This window comes from Ammospiza nelsoni, chromosome 5, assembly GCF_027579445.1.
Source record: "Ammospiza nelsoni isolate bAmmNel1 chromosome 5, bAmmNel1.pri, whole genome shotgun sequence".
Lineage (NCBI taxonomy): Eukaryota > Metazoa > Chordata > Aves > Passeriformes > Passerellidae > Ammospiza > Ammospiza nelsoni.
In genome coordinates this window covers 67,866,443-67,890,554 of record NC_080637.1, presented here as the reverse complement: position 1 = coordinate 67,890,554, position 24,112 = coordinate 67,866,443, and the positions used below count along the sequence as shown (strand labels likewise).

Here is a 24,112-nt window from a genome sequence, read left to right as displayed (position 1 = left end):
ATAGAACAAAGTGTTGGGGTCCACAATCCAAGTTGATTACAGAAATGATATAAGCCTGTTGGCAGCCTGACTGTAGAACTATATTTTTTCCCCCCTTTCTTAATTTTTATAACATAATGAATAATTAAATGGTCTTAATAATCAGTAACAGAATTAGTATGTCTTTTAAGGTTAATTTAAATCTGTCTGGCTTTCCTGGCAAAACACAGCATGTAGAACTAGGCATATTAATCCTGATACATATATACAGGCGAGTTGAGCTTAAAGGATATTAAATCAGTCTGGTTCCTTAAGTTATTTAGCCTCTCTATTCTTTGTCTGTTGCAACATTGAAGGGATGATTGTGATACAACCAGCTGTAGTTAGTGCAAACCTGACAGTCTGGTTGATATTTGTAAAAAAACCCAGGAAAATAGCAACAAGCACCCTTCTTGCCCCATGGGAATTCCAAACCAACCAACCAACAAAAAAATGCCCTAACTTGTCACAAGTTGGTTATATCAAAGAATTACTGGGGACTACAGTCTTAAAAATTGGTTTCTTGAGACCTGTCAAATTTGATTTATTGAACTAAATGTAATTTTGGCATGGGACCAAGTCTTAATTTCTGTGCTGGGGCAGAATTCTGCTAATTGTTAACCACAAAAATTGCAATGCAAATCATTCTGAGAGTCTACTTATGATTCTTTCTCACTGGAAAAAGGATAAATGATAACTTGGCCTTCTCTACTTCTCTCTGAGAGTTTTGTATGTTTCCCTTTGAGCTGGCCCTGTTGTTTTTTAGTAGCTGTCACTAATTGCTTTGTTGGCATTGAAAATCCTCCAAGTTTATTATGAAGTAAGAGAACTCTTGTTCCGGATGCTTGACCTCCAGACAAAGCAAAGTTTTTACCGAAATAAAGCTGTTTAAATTACAGGAATAACTTGCTAATGTTTAATGTCTGATGGGAAGAGTAGCAAAAAGGGAGGGAAGGACACTTAGCTCTGAAGGTTCTGTGCCCAAAATTGGTAAAATGCAGAATGATGCAATGAACTCCTTTGATTTGCTTCTGATGGTAGCAATGTGGCTGCTGATAGGGAGGCAGTAATGTAGGAGAAATTATTTTTGTTTCAAAGGTCCTGAAGATGCTAAAGATTTCCTGTTAACTTAAATGAAAAGCCTTTAAATTTTATTTTTTTTTAGTGTATTGCATATAAAGTGAATTATTATGTTTTATTCCCAATTTAATAATAGGAACTTGGGTCTCATCTCCACATCTGTCCATTTGATAAAGTTGCTTCATGGAATACAAATCAAAGAAGAATTGTTGCTGACTGGTAAGGCTGGGGATTTTGTTAAATGTATAGCCTGCATTCTATTTTTTTACACACGTGGTATGATGTCACTTTACTGATGGATTTGTTTTATAAATATACTGAATTCTTTCTTGAATTGCAGTTAAGAATCGGCCCTCTCTTGAAAAAGGTCTCAGCCTCAAGTCTAGTTAGCTGTATTTTTACTGAACTGTTCTTTATAGATTGCTAAAGGAAAGTTATTTGGAAACTTTTTAATATGAAGCAGAAAAATTGAGTTTCATAAAAGGAAAAGTTCCTGTAGTACCTCCATTCAGAATACATTCTGCTGTTTTACTGTCTTTTTATTTGCTGATACTTAAGATAATTTATCTGATTCCAGGAAGCAAATTTTGGCTGTGACTTCTTAAAAATTATTTTTAGTTTTCATTTGGGTACCATGGTTGCTGGCCAGTCAGGGTGGTCTCTGATTTGAGTAGTGTTCACATTACCTTAACAGATGAGTTTTTTCTTTCAATGCAGTGAAAATGTGACTGTGTAGTACTAGTGGTAGTTGTTGCTGCTCATTTCACTGGATATTAAGGGTTTTCAGTAATTCTCACAGCAGTGTGTGCATGTGGAGCTTTATACATTGGACTCCAGTTGTGACTGTCTGTGGTTGCAGACAGCATGGCATGTTCATTTTCTTGTGTGTCTGTTATTTCTTTTCACTCTGTTCCTCAGATGATGTTTTTTACTGGATTTCTGCTGCTGCTTTTCTGCTGTTTTGTGAAAGCAGGTGAAATAGCTGTCATACAGTTACAGTTATGCTATCCTAAACCTATACTAAAGAAAGAGGATACATCAGAAGGCTGAACAAGAATGAATAATAAAAACCCATGACTGACTCAGAGAGTCCAACACAGCTGGCTGTGACTGGCCATTAAGTAAAAACAATTCACATGGAACCAATCAAACATTCACCTGTTGATAAACAATGTCCAAACCACATTCCAAAGCAGCAAAACAGGGAGAAGCAAGTCAGATAATTATTGTTTACATTTCTCTCTGAGGCTTCTCAGCTTCCCAGGAGGAAATTGTGAGCAAAGGGAATTTTTCAGAAAATATCATGGTGACACTGTCCAGCCTGTCATTGCCTGTGCCGGGGCCTTGGACAGCACTGGGGTCAAAAAGCTGTACAGGTAAAGTGGTGCCACCTTCATAAATACTTGCCACCTTCAGCCCCTTGAAAGCATCCATTCTGGGCTCTCACCTGTGTGTGCTGTTCTCTGCTCATGAGTTTGAAGGAGGAGGGGGAATGCTATTGAGCAAAAAGCAAAGGGGGTAAAACCCAGTAATTTGATTATCTGCTTCAGGCACTTTTTCCAAGCCAGAGGGTGGTGTAAAAATCTGTTTATCAACATTGAATATAAGGGTGGCATCAACAAGACAGTTTTTAACAGGATTTTGGTAGAAGTTGTTTTATGACTGCTACTCTACATAACCATTCAGTAAATACATCTGAGTTATAAGTAAGATTTGCTGTGTTGGCCCAGGGTAGGTGCTTCATTTGATGCTGCAAGCAGCATTGATCTCTTGGGAAACCTCTGCATGAGGTGTATGTATTCCACATATGTTAGCACAACAACAAAAAAATTCCAGACAAGCAAATGTTGCTAATTCCTTGCTGAGTGATCTGGTGAACTTTGTTGTAAGTGTAAATTAATGTAGTGCCTAGAGCTCAGGTTCCTTCTGCAGGGTTTGCCTCAGAAGTTAACAGTTAAATTTGGCTGTTAGTTCTACTGAAGCAAATTGCTAAATTGGACTTGGATAGCACTGCTGAAACAAAAGAGACCCATGAAATTAGTAAATGGTTCTGTATTTATTAACTGTGATTCTGTTTCATGATTCTTCTCATGTTTCATATAGGAAATCAAGTCACAGGGCTAGAGTAGGAAGTGTATTTTGTTCTTGCGGATAATTAGGTGGAGTATTTCAAGTTGTTCATTTGGGTGGGTATCATTTCCTCCCTCAAATGGCTGCTTGGATTGGATGATCCCTCATGGTGCCTGTGTATATTATTAAGGTTTTTAAAATACTTTCATATTGCTTCCATAGCAACAAAGTACAAGGAGGAGGAGGTAAAGCTGTACTGCAGGGTGAGCAGCACTAAATAATGTTTATGTTCATAAATGTTACATGTTAATGTGAAAAATTCTCAGAACAAATTATTATAGGCTAAATCAGCTTGAAGTTCCAACATTATTGTATTTACAAAGATGAAATTGAAAATCCTCTCTGCAGACTGAAAAATTCATTTAACCTGATCTATGGCAGGTTTTCACTCTAATCCATTGGTAGCTGGTAAGGCTAGTAAGTGAGTGGTGTGCTTATTTTTGCAAGAAAGTTCAGTGTGGTACAATTTCAAATGGATAAAACCAGAAATGAAATAAAAGTATGAATTGTTTGACCACTGTTGTGACCAGTGTGATGGTTAAGGGAGAGGACATCATCAAAGAAACAAAAAAGGTGGTGTTGTGCAAAGTGGTATGATAAAAACTGTTGCTAATATTTATTCAAATAAATCCAGACTTCTTTGCATCCTCTCTGCTATGAGTAATACTTCAAAAATAGTTGCCCAGGGGTTATATACATTGTTATTTTGTCTTGTCAATCCAGTATATTTACTGAAACAACTCTACTGCATGTTTTCACCATAGATCTTACTTTTTCTTTTTTTCAATGCTTTTAAAAATGAGATAAATTACTGTATGTTTGTAATACTTGTCCCAGCTAGCTGTGGAAAAGGTGACAGTTTTGATTACATAATATACCACTAAGGCAGTGGGCCAAAATCCTTGAAGGTGAGTTAGAATGTCTGTCTTGAAACAGCTCTTTGAAACTTCAGGTAGGTTGAAAAATAATTAATTCATACATACAGGATTCAGAGATTGTTCAATCCCATGTACAAGCCAGCTGTCCCCGTAATAAGAGTCTCCTTTCTTTTTAATACTTGCATTAAAAAACCACAAACATTTTTAGTCCTTTGTTTTATGGTATTGCTAGAGTTGCCTGTTTGCCCCCACTCTTTCTCCTTGCCACACCATTGCTGGCACAGATTTTTTTTTGGTACTGAATGTTTGGAGCCTGTTGGGGATCTCAGCCAAAACCTGTGTCCAGGTGTGCTGCCTGTTAGAGCAAGGCTTGGAGTGTTTCTGCTCATAATTCTACAAAATCCAGAAATTTGGTTAAAATGTATTGGATTGTAGCTTGAATCTGTGAACAGCAATTTCACCTTGCTTCCAGTTTTCTGCAGTGTGTTCAGGGGTAGTTGAGCAGCTACAGATACTCTCTTCAGAACAGAACTTGCAGCATGCCTTTAAAAGCAGTGATGAAAGATGACTCTGTGTAAATTTTTTAATACTGTACTTATTATAGCAACCTGAGCATTTTCTGGTAGGAAGTTCAGCAGCATGAATATCATATGTCTAACACCTGTTCATGCTTCCTTTGGTGAGGGAGGATGTGTGGGAAAATATGTGATATTTTAAACATTTTTCAAGTACTGCAAATGCTCTGTTCTTATAAGGGAGCTATAAAAAAAATGTTCCTTTCTTTGAGCTTTTTTTATTCCCCCTCTTGTTTTTCTTTTTTTTTCCCCTCTCTCAATTTTTCCTCTATACCATTTTCCATCTCTCCCTTTTTCTCTATTTTTTCTCTTCTCTTTTTTTCTCTCCTTTTTTCCTTTGTCCTCCTTTTTTTCTCTCTCCTATTTTTATCCTTCTTTTTCTCCTTTATCCTTCCTTTTTCTCTCTTCAGCTGCCTTTTTTTCCTCTGTCCACCAGGACCATTAATAGTACCATGGATTCATCCTCAGTCAGTGTTGTTGAACTGCTCCAGCTGTTCTGGACCTGATTGGTTCTCATGCATATTTTTCTTTCAGTTAATGAAAACTCAGTTGTTCTTGACCCATTGGTGCTTTATGGGTTGCTCATGGTCTGAGAAGAAAGTGCCTTTGGAAGTGTTTTATAATTAATCAGTGTGGAGGAGAAGCATTCTGCAGATGAGATATCATTGAGTAACCTTTGGATCCATAACTTTGTATAAATAAAAATATCACTCCTTCATAAACACTAAAAATAAATTTTAAAAAGCATAGGGGTGTCCATGTGCTTCAAAAATGACATGTAAGGGACCTAGGCCTATCTGTGGTTTTCCAGAGATTGTTTCTTGTAAAAGCCAAATGGGATGGAAGCATTTTTTCTTTGATGAAGAAGACAAAAGCTCCCCTGAGGTCTACAGGGGAACATCACATGGCTGAGCGGAGAAGGATATTTGATTTTTTTGTAAGTTTTTGAAAGTGAGGACATGCTGGGTTTCAAAAGCCACTAAATATAAGCTGTAGGTGCTCATGTCGTACTAGAAAATCACATTGATATTTCTTTGGGAGAGATGGCTGAGAATAAATGGCAAGAGGAAATAAATTTCCAGCTGCTAAATTGGGTACCTTCTCAGTTCTAAAAAGTTTTTAATCCAAAGTAATTTTCAATGGTTTACAGAAAAGGATATAGTTAATCAAATATTGTTTTTCTGAAGAAGAACATGAGTAAAACAGGGTTAAATTGTTATGGTTGCAAAAATATTCCTGAAAACAAAAATGGGTAAATACCAGTGACGTGATTTCTACGTTTCCAGGAGGGTGTAGGGGAAACAAAATTTTCAGTTCTGTACTCACTCATTGAAAAAAAAACAGGAGATGTTTCTTTGCTCTGACCTTTTCCATTTCTGCACTCAAGGACTGGCAGTTGGGAATTACAGTGGAAAATCAAGACTGGCTAATTTTGAAGGTACAGAAGAGCAAGGGAAGGAAATGCTTTCAGACCTGCCAAAGCACACTGAGTTGGTTTTCCTGTATTCCTTCTTAAATGGGCAGCCATGTGTCCTTAACTGTTTACTGTTTCTTGTCTATATTTATTTATCTCTTTATTTATTTTCTTCCTCTAGAAGATAGATAGGGGGAGAAGCCTTCCCCTAAGGCTATGGTCCCCTTAAAAAGATTATTTTGGCAGTAGGAGAATGAGCTAGAAGTAAATACTTGGACTTTTGGAAATACATTGGAGTGGTACCTTTGCAGAACCAGTGAGTAGAAAAATCTGGGTATTTAAGGCTTAGTTAGTTTGAAAATCTGAGCATTAGAGGCTTATGTATTGGCATAACAGTCTAACTAGCCTTCACCTATTCTTGAAATTATTTTAAATGCCTGGTCAATCAGGAAAGTATTTTAAATCAACAGGAAACAGAGTGGTCAGTTATGGAACCTAAATGTTCTTAAATGAATGCCAATATTGAGTGAAAGAGTCAGCTCTCATCTTTTGTGCTTCCCTTTTATCTCTTGTCTGGTATTTTTCATTCTTCTGTTTTATTCTTTTAAAAACTGCATTTTGCTTTCACTTCTTTTTGTAGTTCTTTTATCATGTTGCATTGAGTGGTTATATTTCCAAATTACTGCTGATGTTTTCTATATAAAAAATACTTTAAAACTTGCTTAGAAAGTGTGGCGGAACACAGGTAGTAACTTTTTGCTGGACAAACAGCAGAGCTCATCCAGTGCATTTGGGAAACCAAATTTTTGTTGTCTATAAAAAGAGGTCTGTAACTGAGAACTGAGCAAGTGTCTTCACACAGACTTGTTTATGGGGATTTGGAGAAGATGTAATTTCTAAATTGTGTCCTGGACACTCTCACAGACAATGGCTACTAAATTTAAACCAACAGGATTAAGGAAGGAAAGTTAATCTTTCCTCTCTTCCCACATCAGTGCCCCAAATATTTATCTATGAAGGAGTCATACTGTTTGGGTGGAGATCTTGGGGGTGTTTGTGACCAAAACCAGTAAATTATTGTGCTGCAGATTCTTTTCTACTAGTCATGTTACTTGCTGATTTACATGGAATGAGTGAGTGGGTATAAAGCTTGAATTATTTTAGCTGTCATAGTCACCATGAATGGTTGACAGGTGACATTTCTCAATTTAGGTTCACATTAGCTTTACTTTTGAGGAAGAGGAAGAGGGAGAAAGCAGGTCCTGAGTGGATTAAATCCCAAAAAGCAGCATGAAAGAACATACCTCAGCTGCATGGAAGAAAAGAGAGTTAAAAAATTTGCACTACCATTTAGTTTTGTATTTGGGGTTTTCTTTTGCTTACAGCTAGCATAATTAAAACTACATATGTACTACAGCTTAAATAAACCAGCTGCTAAATTAAACAGACTTTTTTTAGACATAGAAAAAAAGGACAGCCCTGACCTTAAGAGTTGCCAGTTTCAATGTGTGATCTTTGCTTTGTCTGTTAGGGTTTTTGTATGGGGGACTGGTGCCAATACTTTGCTGCCACTGTTAAAGTAAAAACTATAATTACATTGTCAAAATAATATTTATAGTATTTTCGGGGAATAATTGTGGGAGTGTGATGATTATATTATACTCATCAAACTTTTATGTAAACATAACCATGAGTTTTTTATTTGAGTTGTGTTGTTTTTGGCCTTTGTGTTTTTCCAATCTGTAAAAATAATATTGGGATTTTCATGGTCTCTAGCATTTGCAGAATGTGTGCCCTAACAATCAGTTGATATGCTATCTGGTGGAAGTAAACTGCTAGTTGCACTTGTATTGGGATTTTGGTTTCATGTTTCCATAGCTTAAGAAAATCCTCTGTATTTTGAGTTTTGCTATCCCCTAATTACTATAGCTCAGAGCATTTTGCTGCTTTACTAAACAGGAAAGTTTTAAGTAATTGGTTTGTTCTTTTGTACCATTTGGGGTTTTTTGTCGTTGTTCTTGTTTTTCCTTGTGTTTACCTCTATTTTTTTTTAATGAGTCTGAGTTCCTCTTAAAAGGGAATATTAACATCTCCCAGAAACATACATTGCTGCTAGGCACTGGCAAGTTACCAGATGCACAGATGCTCCAGTCCTGCCCTGTACAATGTTCTGTCTCTGCTGTGTTTTGGTGAATATTGCCACAGATTTTTAATTAATTGTGTTCAGAACACCTACAGCAAGGATGTGTGACTTCATGGTCCCAAATCATGTCAACCTCCTGCAACCTCCCGTGAACAGGAACTTGGTTCTTGTAGTTTGGTCCAAAATTCTTGAAGGCTATGGAAGGACTCTGATTTGGGTGGGTCTTGGTTCAGGTCATTATTCCAAGGCTTTGTGCTTTGGCCTTTTTGCAGAAGCTCCAAAACAGGGAACCAACCTTTACACCACTTCCAGCTGTCTGTGAAAGAAAAGGAGCCAAACCTGGACCAAGAGCGCTCAAACTGATGAGTTACCCTGAGTTAGCAAATACAGAATTCTCTTTAGCTCTGGTTCATGGAGTCCTGGCCCTGCCTGCAGAGGTTAACTCTTGCCCCATTCACTGGGAGTTCCCAGTGGATCTTGCACAGTGCAGATGGGCACAGCTCCCTGTGCCCTGCAGGTTTGGGGTATTTGTGTACATTGGTGTCATACAGCAGGAGCTGAGGTTTTGAGTAAATGCCAGTATTACCAGTGTTTTCAATCTGACATGTCTGTGTGATGCTAGCTGTGACTTCTGGTATTAATATGGGAACTTGATGCATGGCTTAATTTCTTTTTTCATTTTTTAACATTTGGAGTAGAGTGGGGTTTGAGAGAGTTTAGATCCACTGAAGAAGGACGTTGTAGGATCCACTGTAGGACCAGGGACTTTACTTAAGTGCAGGACTTTCTTATCTTAATGGCAAAACAAAAGGAAGAGGGAATGGGGCTTCCAGCTTCCAGCAGGGTTGGGATCTTCATTACTACAGGCAACTGTAGTTGTAGGCTCTTGTGTCCAAGTATAGTAAGCTCCAGTTTGCTGTGTTTATCCCTTATTAGTACCATGGAAGGCTCTCATCTCATTTTTAAACCTTTTCCTAACTCTGGTCTAAATGTTCCTACTGTTTGAATGCAGTGGTTCATGGTAGGGGTTTTCTTCTCCCTACTGTGGAGATTGATTCCCTCCTTGAGTCTTGCTGCTTCTGCAGTAGAGGTCTGATTTAGAATCAGAGAATGGCCTGGGTTGGAAGGGACTTTAAAGATCATCCTGAAGATCATCTTGATCATCCACACCTCCTCCCATGGTTCCACTGTCCCAGGTTGCTCCAAGCCCCATCCAACCTGGCCTTGGACACTTCAGGGATGGGGCAGCCACAGCTTTTCTGGGCAGTCTGTGCCAGGGCCTCAACACCTTCACAGGGGAGAATTTCTGTATAATATCTCACCTAACCCTTCTTCTGGTAGTGGGAAGCCATTCCCTCTTGTCCTGTCAGTCCAGGTCCATGTAAATTGTTTTTCTCTGTTTAAGCTGTGCTGAACTAAATTATTTTATTTACTGTGTATATGTGAGTATAAAAAATTTTTATTACAGCAACTTTTGAAGGCAAAATTTGAACTACAGACCAGATCCTGCCTAATGAGGTTCTCCTGTCATGGCTGGCATTGGAAACAGACTTTGAAATAGTGATTAAAAAACTGGTGCTTCCTAGCAGTTTGATACTTGTACTGATGGTCAAAACTGTCCTTCTGGTGGTACTCATGGAAAGATGTTTTGATTGCTATACTGGGAGGCAGAGGCAGTGTAAATAATGAGTGTCAGTGTGAATAATTTTGCTGCTTCTAGGACAGAGAGTAACCTGAGGAAACATCTCTAAGTCAGAACAATTAGCAGGTCAGTGGGCTGCCCTGTGGGCTTCCCTGGTCTCATTGCTGGTACAGCTTTTAGACAGTGTGTAGAGCTAGTTTGTTTTTTTCCTGCTCCTGCAATTTGGAGGCTTTCTAGTACAGCCTGCCAAGATGTTGCTGATTTATGCCACATGCATAGTGGTTTTATAATGTGGACTGATATCCACTTGGAGCACAAAGGAAATAGGAGTTTGCTGATGTCTATTTAATTAGAATGGTTTCTGGTTACTTTGGTTGAGGCTTGAAATGAATGGTAATGCCTATATTTCTGTGGATCTCTAAATACAGTGTTCTGTAAGTCCTTTCCTTCCTTCCTTGCTCTTTAGTGTCCCCTACCCAACCCCAGCAAATAATGTCAGCAAGATTCATATTGAGGCAGGTTTCTGTTCTACACAAATATATGTGAATCAAACCTTGCAGAAACATCCCTAGATTTAAAATGGTCACAATGTTTTTTTGCAGCAGGGCCATTAGGATCTCAAGATAAAGGTGGGAAGAATGGGGCAAACAAACCTTCTAATTGCAGAGAGCTTCCTAAAGACAGAGCATCATAAATTTAATGCGGGGAGAAGAAGCTTAGTTTTTTTTCACATGTGCTGAGAGGAAATATCCCTTCTAAAGAGTCTCCCACAGAGGCCCCACGGGGGTTATATTTTTTCCTCCAGGGAAAGTGGAGATGGAAGGGGGATGGAAAGAAGCTAGAGGAAGATCTGGGCAGAGGGAGCAATGGGAGACATCTGTTGCCTGTAGGGATAAAAATCTGAGTGGTTGTAATTGTGTAGGAGTTACACATGTCATTCTCTCAGCTGTTTGATTATCATTGGCATGGCACAACTTCCATACTGTCCAGTTACAGGAGCATTGTTCTGGTGGAAAAGAGGGAGTTGTCTAACAATGGCTTTCCAGACGCAAAGCTACAACTTTCATTTCCCATGCTGCAGCACCCTTTTTTGCTAGCAGCTTTGGGCTTGGAGAGAAATGTGTCTCTCCCTTTTAGTTGAGAAGTTTAGGGAATATTTCCAAGTTACATGATGTGCAGAGACATCAGGAAATTTTGTGAGACACATCAAGTTCTTGCCTTTTCTTCCATCCTCTGGGCATATACCATGTGTGGTACAAAAGTGACCATAACATGGCAATGAGAACAGGTAAGCTGCCTTTACAGGTATTAAAATTAATCATAGTGCCCCAAAAAGGTTGATGCTAAAACTGTTTCTGTAAATTAATGTAGATATGCAAGTAAAATACTAAGTGTAAGTTTGGTAGTAATTCTGTATTCCAAAAGGACTCTGGTCCATTTATTAGCCAGGTACAGAGTATAAATGGTACAAGTAAGTGGGGAGAAGTCTGATACTCTTTGCACAGATTTACAGAAAAAGATCATTCAGCTCTTTGAGGGCAAATATAAGCACTTCAGTGGAAATTTTGGGTTAAATGGAACAACATACACAGTATGCTATCAAAAGTAATTGGAGAAATTTGTTCATAATCTTGGTTAGTACTTTACATGTTAATAATTTTTTCTTCTTTTTTTTTTTTTTTTCAGACCTGTGCAAAGTATCATGTAGGAGGAGTGTGTCTCACAGTCAGACACCACTAATAGTGCATAGTGGGTGGCCAGTCCTCCTTATTTTTCTTGGTTTCCTGGTATGGTTTAAGCCTGGCTTGAGACTCCCCAGTACTTCAGACTTGCTGATTTCCCTGCTGCAGGACCTTTAAAGAGACATTGCATTAGCTTTAGGCTCAGCTTTTGGGCTGATTCAAGAACAAGATTTTACATCCTAATGCCTGCAGAAAGCTCATAAAGGTAGTTCCCAGGTCAGCAAGCACTTAGAAATATTTCACTTCACATAGGAGAGTAATCTCAGGCATGTGCTTTTGCTACTTGTGGGGATGCAACAGGAGTCCTGTTTCATATGCCTTTAGATTTTAATGGATAATTTGTTAAAGAAATGAACACATTTATGTTTACTTTCTAAAGCTGAAATGATGCAATTAAAATAACAGGAGATAGATAAAATTGTTCTAGTGCTGTATTTATTAAGCCTTGTTAGTGCTTACAGTCAGAGTACGTTTGAACCTGTTCTCAAGAGGTCTGTCAAACTGACTCTTAGTAAATGCACAAGTTTTTATTAATCTCCCATTATGAGACCTAATTGGAAGTTAATTGCATCAGAGGCTAATTTGATGTGTGATCTGATGGTTTCTTCCAGCTCCTTTTAATTTATTTGTAACTCCATGGTTTTAATAGTGTGGTAAGAATTTTACTTCCTTTAAATCAAATTCTTATTTTAAGTCAGAACAAAGTGTTGATCTTTTCCCTAGACATTTATCTTCCAAGAATACAAGGGTTGTCCAATCAATGCACATAATGTTCTGTTCAAATTATAGTTTGCACTTTTAAAGGGAAAGAAAAAAAAATGAGAGTGTGACTTTGTTTCCAAGGTAGAGGAGATGGAGGGGAGGGTGAGCAGAAACTTATTAAACACAACGTTCTTGGTGTTCCACAGATGGTAAAAATGGGTTACTAGTCTTCACTGCAGCAAGTGCAGTAACACCAATGGAAGTATAAAAGGTAGCTAGACAATAGTTTTATTTACAGCAATAAAATACTAAGTACTACTTTAATAACATTCAATGACAGAGCCCATATATGTATTGTACATTCAATTTCAGTAGTCTAGACAGACTGTTTTCCAAGGAAAATACATTTTCATCAGTATTTGTGGTATGATTCATGGTGGTGAAGAGGCAAATAACTCTTTATGACTGGAAGTTGCTTTAACTTGCAGCCACAAGGAAACAAGTCAACGACCGGATGATGGTGGTGGAAACTGACATTTTATAGTAATAGAGGTCTGCACCTTATGCTGAGTTGGAAGTTTTATTTTTCTGGGGCAGGCAGTCTATCACAGAGCATTCTGCCATTATGTACAAACAGCCAGGGCAGCTCACAGCCCACAGTTCAGATTTGCAAAGCTCACAGGAGACTCTGAAAGTGTTCAGGCTCTTGGGAGCCTGGGATGTGCTCCCAGCACTTGCTAGGGTTTGTGCCTGCCCCAGTGCACAGGGGGCACTCCAGCTCTATTTTTCGTGTGTTGTTACTTGTTAGAGCATTAAGAGAGATGCAAGTTTGTAAGTCTTATGTTTGCAGTCTGACAAGCAATGTTGTACAGTTTTGTATGTGCTTTGGTTGGATTTGGTTTATATCTCTATTTGTTTTATAGCTCCAGTAAAGGCAGAAGCTGGTACTCACAGCTATCACTGTGTCATCTGACCCAAAAAAAGAGAATGGAAATATCTTAGGACTGTTTTAAACCGCTGTAGTTGCTATCAAGGTTTTTAGAAATGATTGCTGAGCACGTTTGTGGGCTCCTGTTCTAACCATGTGGAACAGAAGGAAACAAGTATTGAATTTTAAAATCCTGATGCTTAAAGTCTTTTTCCTCAGAACTTGAGGGATCTTAATTTTCATCTAATACACAGTCTGATTCTGCAGATGGCACTGTGGGAAATGATGTCTTTGTGTGCACTGGAGCATCTCCCTGCCAGGGAAAGGCTGAGGGAGCTGGGGCTGTGCAGGCTGGAGAGGAGCCCCAGCTGAGAGGGGCCCTCAGCCCTGGGTGTCCCTGTGTGCAGGAGGCTCAGAGCAGGGCCCAGGCTCTGCTCCAGGGCCCAGCAATGGCACCAGAGCCACGGGCAGGGACCGAGCCCAGGAGGTTCCACCTGGACATGAGGCAGAACTTCTGTCCTGGGCAGGGCCCAGGCACTGAACGGATTGTCCAGAGAGGGTGTGGAGTCTCCTCACTGCAGATATTCCTGACCCTCTGGACACAGTCCTGTGCTCTGGGATGGCCCTGCTGGAGCAGGGAGGTGGGACCAGATGACACCACTGTGCTCCTTTAGACCATGTCAGGTAGTTGTTAAATGAGATCATGTCAATATAATAATTAAATGAAAAGCATGCACTGGAGTGTGGCTCAGTTGTTCTGTGATAATAAAGGACTGGAAGGAAGAAAAGGAACTGTGATCTTAAACTGGTGGAATACATTTAAACCATCTTCATACAGGGCCATCAAGTACCAGCTGTCTCACCTTTGTCATGGGTGGCCTTGAGTGACTAAATGTTCAGTTTACATGCAGACAAACATTGAGGAACCAGTCAGTGTTTCTGCTTGTACCCTTTGCCCTGCTGTGTAAAGAGGTTATTTTTGTAGAACTTAGAAAAGTCTCCTTAAGCCATTGCAGACTGGTTGTGAAAGCAACATGTAATTTGTGTATTTGCTAAAGAACACCTGCTTTTACAGGAGCTGTTGAAATCTTGGTGAGGGGAAATCTCTTCAGCTCCATGGTTGATTTGTGTATCACAAGTTACATCTTAGTACATGCAATTTCACGGTGGTTGACCATCAGGTTAAAAATACTCTTCTTGACCACACACAGAGTAACCTTTTTTTAAAGTAAAATTCAGCTATGCTGATAGCTACAGAATTGTTTAAGAATATTGTTTTTAGCTTTGTAAAGGTCTGTACATTTTTGGGGATAAGTGAAATTTTCTTCTCTTTTTTCCCTCTTTTTTGTTTTTCTTTTCCCCTTCCCTCTTTCAGAAAGCTCATGGCTTATTGATTGGATGGCAGAATGGAAATCTGTCTTCATGAGCTTCTACATTTCCTTTCTTTTGCTGTAAGGACATGGAAGGGCCATGAAAGGAATTTGCTTAAAATTGTGCAAGGGGAAGTTCCCATTAGATATCAGGGAAAATTCCTTCATGAAATGGGTGGGCAGGCATTGGAATGGGCTTCCAGGAAGGCAGTGGAGTTCCATCCTGCAAGTATTCACAAAAGGTGTGGATGTGGTACCTGAGAACATGCTTTAGTGGCAAACATGATGGTGCTGGGTGGACGGTTGGACTTTGTGATCTTACAGGTCTTTCCCAAGCTTAATAATTCTAGTTCTGTGGTTTTTATGATGAAGAAATTCCTAAAGAGGAGAAAAGCAGTATTTTTATTGTGCAGATATCCAAGCATACTTCAATCTTATGTTGCAGCAGTCAAGTCCAATAGTGGTAAAACAGAAAAGAAAAACATGGAAATCGAATGCTAAGAAAAGAGTTCCATATTTCAAAATGCATTACTTTCCTTTTATGGCAGTGTTTGCATTTTTTAACACACACACACACCTTGCTGTGAGGTAACTTCTCTAGTTGGATTTTTGGGGAGTTTGTTATTTAAAGCATAAATACCATAGTATAGATTTTCAATGCTTCTGTCAAAATTGACTGTCTTGGTAGCTTGGTGCTAGGCTAGTACATTTTCCATGGAGTTCCATTTAGAGAGAAGCACTGCATGAGACATTTATGTATTCCAAGACCACCACCTGTGGAGTTCTGGGGGAGAGGTGTTGGTTCTTTAAACACAACCATACAGATATTGCTGTGATGAGCTGCTCTAGGTGTGGTATGATGGCTTTTCATGCTGTTTGTGCCTCTTCATCTGTGCCTTTCTCTCTGTGGCTGCTGGACATGGTGTGTGTGGACCCTCAGCTGCCTTGGGTGCTTATTTCTGTTTGTAGAATCACATCTTCCAAATTGCTGAGATTCTTCATGTGAGAGTGTTTGTATGGCAAAACGTTGCCTTATCAAAGCATCCTCTTTCTCTTCTTAGTTGGGAGTAGATGTGATAGGTTTTGTCTTACAGAATGTCCACTTGCCCATATATTGGTTTGTGTCCTCTAATTAGAAGAAAAATCTTAACTCTTACTGGTTAACAAGAACTTAGTGATGAAACTGTTTTTTTTCCATGGGTGCATCCACAGAATTTTTACGTTTTCCTGTCTCTTCTTTCCTTGTTCGTGACATCCTTGTTGGACAAAGGCAGTATTGGTTGGTTTCACAAATATTGAAATTCATAGCTATTTATTACTGTACTGTAAATGTGTTCATGGCATTTCCTCTTTGGTACAGTAAGAATGGTAACTTTACAAGATCTTGAGCATTTTCCCTTCATCTGTATAACTTTTTGGACAGACTAATCTCTAACAACCAAGGTGTAGTAGCTGAAAAAGATCAAGCAAATTTCAGGGAAAGATTGGAATATAGTCAACCAACCTTATGTTCCTTTGGGAGACCTTTCTTATTGCTGTATAGGTAAGGAATTCACCAAGGGAAATAATACCCTGTTCCTAGGATTTACTGCCTAGTTTTGTTTTTTTCTAGTAAGGAAATATTTCCATAAAATGTCTGCTGGCATGCCCATGCTTGCTGTCCTTCAGAAACTCCTTAGTCAGCAGGATGGGAACCAGATGGGTGGGAGAAACGGAAGCACAGTGATGAGCAGAAAATAATAAACCAGTGCAGATGTGCAGGGGGAGAGAACAGAGATCTTAATAACTTCAGGAGAATATAGTTCAAGATGCATCATGGGGAATACATACATCTTTTGGGCTTAAAAATAAATAAATATATATATGTATATATATGTGTGTGTATATATATATATATATATATATATATATATATATATATATATATATATATGGCCAAAAAAAGGGTAACATTTTTCTAAGCCCAAGTGACCACTTCTCAGACTTGCTTTCTTCCTGTTCTCAAGAGGACATATGCCCAGACCTGGAAATCTGGCTGCCAGCTGGCACAGAGGCACAGCACCTTTCCAAGAGATCTAATTTTAGATGTGCATAACCTGGCAATAATAGCCACCTCCATATGTATTAGGCTGTTGTTTGTATTATCTGTTAAACTGAATTTGAAAATGTAATTTAAAGTTTCTTTGCCAACTTATTAATAAGGGCCACGCTGTTGATAGGGACAAAATAAATATTTTAATTTCATGAAGTCTTTGGGTTCATGCTATTGTGTTTTATGACTTTACACCTTTTGGTGGCTGCTCTAGGATATTAACTTGTGTAATGAAATTTCATCTTCTTGTATTTTAAATCTATATTGAGAGAAGGCTAAAATAAATCCTTTGGAGTAAGAGCGGAAATCAGCCATATTAAATTCAGTGTCAAAAATGGAGGCAGAGCTATTTGGAGAGCTGGCTTTCGTTTTTCTAGGATAGAAATTCTGGGATAGAAGGTATTGAGCACATCATAATTGTCTATAATGATTTTTCCAGCTAACCAGAGTATAATGTGAGAAGCAAGAACCTGTCAGTTAGTTCACAGAATCACAGAATCACAGAAGTTCAAGACTGGAAGAGACCTATAAGATCATCAAGTCCAGTCGATCTTGTAATCACCAGTAGCTAATGTGTAATAATCAGACAAGTCTTGGGTGTAATTCTAAAATACTTTGTGAAATTATTTGTATTAGAAGAGAAAGTGCAAGTATTTGTGAAATACTGCACCTAAAGTTTCCTGGAGATGGATTCTGCAGTGTCTATCTGGAATATTGAAGTATGTAGTTTTTATGAAATTTATTAGTGTTTCTTTGAATTCTTGTTAATATATTTTCTGGATTTCTTTCAGCTCTTCGTTGCAGTCTTCAGTTTCTTGGAAACATTGCAGCAGGAAATGGAGATTCCCAGAATAGCATTTGGAAGTGTGCTTTCCCAGATCTCTTCTTGTAAGCATGGATGGGTTTTTTTTCTAGTGTCATTTCTGTGGTTGTATTCAAATCTTTTGTACATGATAGTTGTGCCTTTGCTAGCACCATGAAACTCTGAAAAATAACTTTGGTGAGAATGGGCTGCTTGAGACCATATCCTGTAGATGGTTTTTGTTAGTCAACCACAGGAGTCAGAACCTTTAAAAACCTGCTTGTTCTAAACTATCAGTAAATAGATGTAATTTAACAGAAACTGGAAGAAAACTATTTTGAATGATGAGCTTCAAACATAAGCTTTATTTCAGACATGTTTTCAAGTAGTTACACTCATTTCCAGCAACACAGCATTTTCTTTACTCATGTTGCTGCTGTGCAGATCTGTCAGTATTGGTGGATCAGATGAAATGTATAAAAGTTCCTTAATCTTCATCTCTTTCAATCCTTCCATCCCCTCCTAACCTCACCAGAATATCTTCCTGGGCATTTGATGACATACGTGTAAGGAAATATTACATAAACTATTTTGTGCAAACACATGACTGGATTGTTGATGTGTTCAGCCAGATTTTTTTGTAGTAAGCTGGTAACAAAGGCACTTTGATTCAATTTGATAATCATTCTCTGAGTTTTTGGAGCCCAGTTGTAAAAAGTGTAGGAAGACTTTATGGTAAGAAAAGCAGTTCCAATTGAGCATTACTTTTGTAAACTTCCTGTAAAATTTGACCTTCAGCAATGAGTTGGATATTTCTCCTTGCAGGTGAAGGAAAATCCTTCTTTATCCTTCTTAGGGAATGGCAAACTTGTGGTTCTCTAAAAGACAGCAAAGGAAAACTCTGCAAGCTCAGTGCTCCTTTCCTGTTTTTTCCAGGGTCCATTTCATCTTGCCTTTAACTCCTTATTTTCTCTTGAAGGACATGTCTGACATACAGTGACGAGAAAATTGTCTCCTATTGCTGCATGGTTCTGTTCACCTGCCTGAATTCAGAGCGAGTGAGGGAACTGCTGGATCCTGGAAACTTGCCTGTGGCTCTTCATGTCCTGAGAGTCTACAAAGAGCAGTTGGATTCTGAGTGGTCGTATGTATCCTTAAATTTTCTTTTTAATTTTCTTCAATTTTCTTTTTCCTCGCTTCTTAATTAGGTGTTTTTCTGGTGTAAATCGCTGTGTTAAAATTGTCTAAACTTGTGACACTGCTAAGTAGTAAATGAAGATCTAATTAGAAATTAGTAGTTTCTAACAGAGATAATTTCCATGGTAGTTTCATGACTCTTTTGATTGTTGCTAAATTAAGACTAAATTTTTTGTTGAGGACATAGGAATTTTCAAATCATGGTCTGGTTTTCTTTCATTAATGAAATGGGGTTCTAGATTGCAAATTAATTTATACTTGTGGAGATTTTTTAAAGTTAGCACAGAATAGTCTCACAGACAGGTCATGCTAGGAAGACTTATATGTCTTGCTTGGGAGTGCTACATAAAACCTGGGGTTTTTCCTTTTTTCCTTTTTGAACATAGCCATTTTCTACTGCAACATGCAGTCATTTTTATACCAAAACAGGGAAGAATTTTTTTGTGAATCTTCATTTCATACTTTAAGAGCACCTCATCAGTGGTTTTATCCCTCTGAACTTTTGTATTTTTTACTAATGGCCATTCTTCTAAATATTGTTGTCAGTTGTGCCTTTGATAAATGTGCTGCCCTACATAGCAAGGACGCACACACATTCAGCTAATTGTTACACCATGTATAACAAAGGGGAAAATAATTGTATGTTTTTGTAGAATTCTCTTTAAGGTCATGTATAAATTCAAAAGTTAATTAGCAAGAATTGTTGGTGTTTTAGAAGCAATCTGGAAAGTCTCAACACAGACTTAAGATGATTGAATGAAAAGTAAATATCGTTTTATAGTTTACTTTAGTACTGAAAAAAATGACCCAAAATTTGTTTGTGGCTGGGCTTTTTTAATAGCAAGGGCAGTTTCTTTATGGCTTAAGTAGTTTTCAAAAAGCAAAATGTAAGTTTAGGGTCACACAATGAGGCTTCTGTTTCAAAAGTGACAAACCAACTCCTTAGTTTTGTCATCTCTCAATAACACATGCATAGAGTGTTGCTTTTCAGATAATTATCCAGATCGTCCTTAATTTTTGAATTTTGTTTTGACTAAGATACCAAAGTCATAGTGGCAAATTTGTTTTGCAGGTAAGTGCATAATAAATGCAGCATCAAAATAAATGCTGAGGAATGCATTTCCCTGATCTCTCTAGTGTGAAATAAATTCAGTTGATGTTATGATGAAAATATCTTACACTGCTGTGGGCAAACTCTAACACTGAAAATCTGCAGCTGTATTTCAGCTCTCACTGAAGTGCATCTACATCCCAGTAGGATTGCTGAAAGGAGTTTACATGGCTGTGGCATTTGCAGAGTCTGAATGTCCTGTTGGAAAGGTTTGGGTCTCTGGTGCCACAGCTGGCAAAAGTGCACAGTTACAAGTTACCATTCTATGGTAATATATGACTGGACTGGAATACAGATTATTCTTGGTGGTTATGCTCAATGCTTATTCACCAGTGACTGAAATGAAGATGTTCTTACCTAAAGCTAAAAATACAACATAATTCCTGCCTACCTCTCTGAGCTGGAGAAGTGACTGCCACATGTGTGTTTATTCTTCCCGTTGAGCTTTCTTGCTGTCAATTGCTGCTGTTAGGTATTGGAACTCTTTATTTGAATAACTAGGTAAGTTTTGGTCATAGGCAGAACCTCTATTCATTATTTTATTACCTTTTATTGTACACTGAAATTTATAAAATTAATGTTCCTCTAAGACAGTACCCAGTGCATTCCACAAGTAAACAATGATGATGCTCAAACTATTTTTGCAGTTGCTGCCATGAATTCTTAAGACAGAGAGAGGATATCCAGGATAAATATTTGGATTTAAGGCCATTGGCTGAAATGTAGTCTCTTCCATGGAGTGCTCACTACTCCATTCAGCCAGCACACTTGGGTTCTATATTCCTCACCCATCCCAGGAATGCAAGCACACCTTTCAGGTCTTTATTTTGATGAGCTGACAGTTCTTTCTCTGTTAATAATCCTGTATTTGTTTCCCATCTTCAAGTTGGAAAAATCCTTAGGAAAAATTCAGGAGAAACCTCCTTCCAAGTGTGAATCCTTTTTCGTCTTCCACAGCAACTTTATATCCAAGGAAATCTGAGATTGTTCTGAGCAGTTCCTCAGAGCTTCTTTTTTAGAGGCAGCAGTTGACAGCAGAGCTTTTGCTCTTCTTCCTCTGTCTGCCATAAGCTCCTCTCCAGTCAGAGAGACCAGAGGAGGGGTCTATAAAGGTTGAATGTAGCTTTCTGGAATTTTCCTGTCACTTTTGCCTACTTCTTGAGTCACAAGACGTTTGGTAGAAGGCTAAGATTTTGGGTCAGCAAAGAGGGAATATCTGAGGTGTTGGCTCTGCTTCCTGGGAGGGGTGGGTCAGGGGAAATAAGATCTCAGTTCAGCAACTTCTGATTCTAATCAGTGATGGAAAGCCAAGTCATTCACTTCCTAAGCAGTTTCTGAAACAGAGAAGAGCTGTTTTGCAGATCAGCATAATGGAGTTTCTAGACTAAGCATTGACGCAGTTTTAAAATCTTTGTACATTGACAACATAACAAAAAGTTGCCTTAGAACTTGAAAGAATGAGAGGTAACAGTGCTGTGATGCACATCTGAGTGTGTTTCTTGAGTGATACACATTCTGTTAAGTATTTTTGTGGCGTGCTGTGAGCTAAGAAGTAGTTAATAAAGGAGAAAGTCAGTTTTCTAAGGAATGCCCTGGTCAAATTTTGTGTTCATTTCTTCTGTGATCATGTTTCTCTGGATCAGATGGTCTGAAGGCTCATTTCATTAAGCTTGTGGTTACTTGTCAGCCTCAGAATTGCTTCTACCTCTGAAATCTGTGAAGCTGGAGAATGTAATACACACATTTAATAAATATTCTAATGATTAAAGAACTGATGCATCCTTCCCTTTCTCTTTTAGAAGCTGGATTTTCTCAACAGCTACAGGATTATTTACATATTGTTGTCTTGTCTTTGCCATTTTTAATGTTAGATGCTGAATGGCATATTAAAATAATGTTAATTAACATCTATTAGACAGTGTATTTTTACATTGTCACTAAACTTCTCTTCAGTAGAGCTCCTGAGCTTGTGTCAGGCTTGCAGTCCTGTAATCTTGAGTGCTGCTGGGAGCTCATCTGAGATTCCTGCTGCTGGTCTGACTCTGAAGAGCAATGGTCTGAGGAAGCAGATGGTATTTAAATTCTGAGATGATGTAGAAGTTCTGAGGCTCTTAAAAATATTTGTCTGACTGGCCCGTACCCCTTTGTAGCTGGGCTTGTGGAGAGTGCCCAGAGCTTGCTGCTTTGGAGGGTTGCAAGGTGTATGATGTTACAGAATGCATTTCAAAGAGTAAGTCTTTGCAGAGACACTAACTCAGCAGAAACAAGTTTGCTTCCTTTCTTGGATCTGATTTCTGGCATAGCCTTATTAACTGATCCTATCTCCTCCATCGTTCTTTGCTGTGCAGTTGTCTTCTAGAAAACATGCTGTTCTTGACAAAGTGAGCTGCTGTCTCCTAAAATCTTTGCAATTTTTCTACATATTTTGGGTCTGCTTCTTCCATCCCTCTTTTCAATAATATATTTCTATCCAAAGAGATGAGCATGGTTTTCAAGCCCTTGTGTGTCAGTAATTTATTTTCTCTCTATCTTCCATCTTTCCGGAGTATCTCTGATGATACACAAATTTAATTCTGAACTGTTGATATAATGAGTTGAATATAAAGAATTGTAGGATGGTTTGGGTTGGAAGGGGCCTTAAAGCTCATCCAGTTCCAACTCCCTGCTGATAAGAGCAAATAGAACTGAACAGCATTTTACTCACTTGATAAGGATAGCAGAGCAGAACATTTTACTCTTATCAAATAAGAGCCAATGTAGCCTTGGAGAAGCAGACAAAACAGAATTCATGGAAAATGCAAGCAGGATGCCAGCTCAGCTCTGCAAGGCTGACAAAGTGGAAGTTAATACAAAACAATGATATTGCACTTACTCAAAAGTGGGCGTCAAGGAGCCACCACCTAAAAAGGACACTGGGTGTTGAAGACAGACCCCAAAGAACCAGATAAGGATTTCCAATAAGGACTGTGACTGTGTCAGATAAAGTCAAGGAAGTGGAAATAGCTCATGGATATGTAATCAGAATGTGTGATACAAGTTGTTCCTCTGATGCCTGAAGCACTCAGTTGAAAGAAGGATCCCCCTGGGTCCCCAGTGCTGCCATAAAGAATTCCTGCTTTCTGATACTCAAACTGTGTTAGAAAGTTTCTATCAGGCCAATTTTGGTATCAATGCCATGGGCAAGGACACCTTCCACTTTATGGCCTTCTTTGGACTTGCTCCAACAGTTTAAATGTGTTAATGTTTAAGTATCTTAAACACATAAGCAAACCTCCTCCATAAGCTGGTTCTTGTTCTGGTGCTGCTTGCTTTCAACAGCCACTTCCTACCAAAGGATGCTGTCAGGAAACTGGACATATCCATCCTTTTGGAAAGGAAGCTGGAATAATAACTGACTATATTCAAAATAACTGATAGGTATTTTCTAATCTGTGTCTGTGTGAATATTACCAAGACCTGAAGAGCCCTCTGTTGCAAACTCCCATGCAGTTTCAAAGAAATGCTCTGTCTTATTTTTTTTTCAGTAATAGCTTTTCCTAAACAGTGAGCCTTTGGCTCTGGAATATTGTGGATCCTTACAAAAGTTGTTTCTCTGTTTTCCACATACATCCACATTCACTCCCTCTTGGGTTTGTGTTAATCAATAGCAAAGTATGTCACACAGTGTAGAAAGTATTCAGAAAAGAAACCAACAGAGAATGCCACATGAGATCTATTGTAGAATGTGAACCTGAAAAAGTATGTGTCTTTTAAAAATAATTAGGAAAAAGTAGTAAAAAAAATGCATTGTAATTTATCCTAACCAAAATCAATGTGTGTTCTAAAAGCTGTTTATTTTAGAAATACCTTGGTGGCTCCATTAGAGATGAGAGTATAGCTTGTGTCATCAGTTTTTCCAAGTGTGTGCATGGGGCAGTTCAGCCAGTATGGATAGGAAAAACAGGTTGTATTTTTTATTCCTGAAGAGCAAAGTACAAAAATCCTCCATTTTAAAAGAAGAGACATAATGTGCTTTTTGGCTTTCAGAAAAATGATATTAGGAGTGTGGTCATCTGTTTGGCATTGCAGTAAGTTTTGCTGAACATCCACTTTCTCTTTTTGAAACCACAGCTCAATGATTACTGTAAAGATTAGGATGTGGGGCTACCCCTCCCCAATTTTTTTGCCTTTGGGTTTTTTGTCCTGGCTTGTGGAAATATGTGTGGACAGAAACTGGTACTCCTGTGGCAAGGAGTCTCAACTATGGGCAAGATTTAAAGGCAAGGATAGAACTCTTCAGTTCTGCTCT

At 38.4% G+C, this 24,112-nt stretch overlaps 1 protein-coding gene across 1 annotated transcript in view; it reads left to right on the top strand.

Annotated features, from left to right (window-relative positions):
- ATXN10 (ataxin 10) overlaps positions 1-24,112 on the top strand; it is a 75,074-nt gene that overhangs the window by 4,531 nt on the left and 46,431 nt on the right. The window contains exons 3-5 of the mRNA XM_059472395.1: positions 1,235-1,317; positions 17,506-17,602; positions 18,496-18,660. Coding sequence (XP_059328378.1) covers positions 1,235-1,317; positions 17,506-17,602; positions 18,496-18,660 — 345 coding nt within the window. The remainder of the gene's footprint in view (positions 1-1,234; positions 1,318-17,505; positions 17,603-18,495; positions 18,661-24,112) is intronic.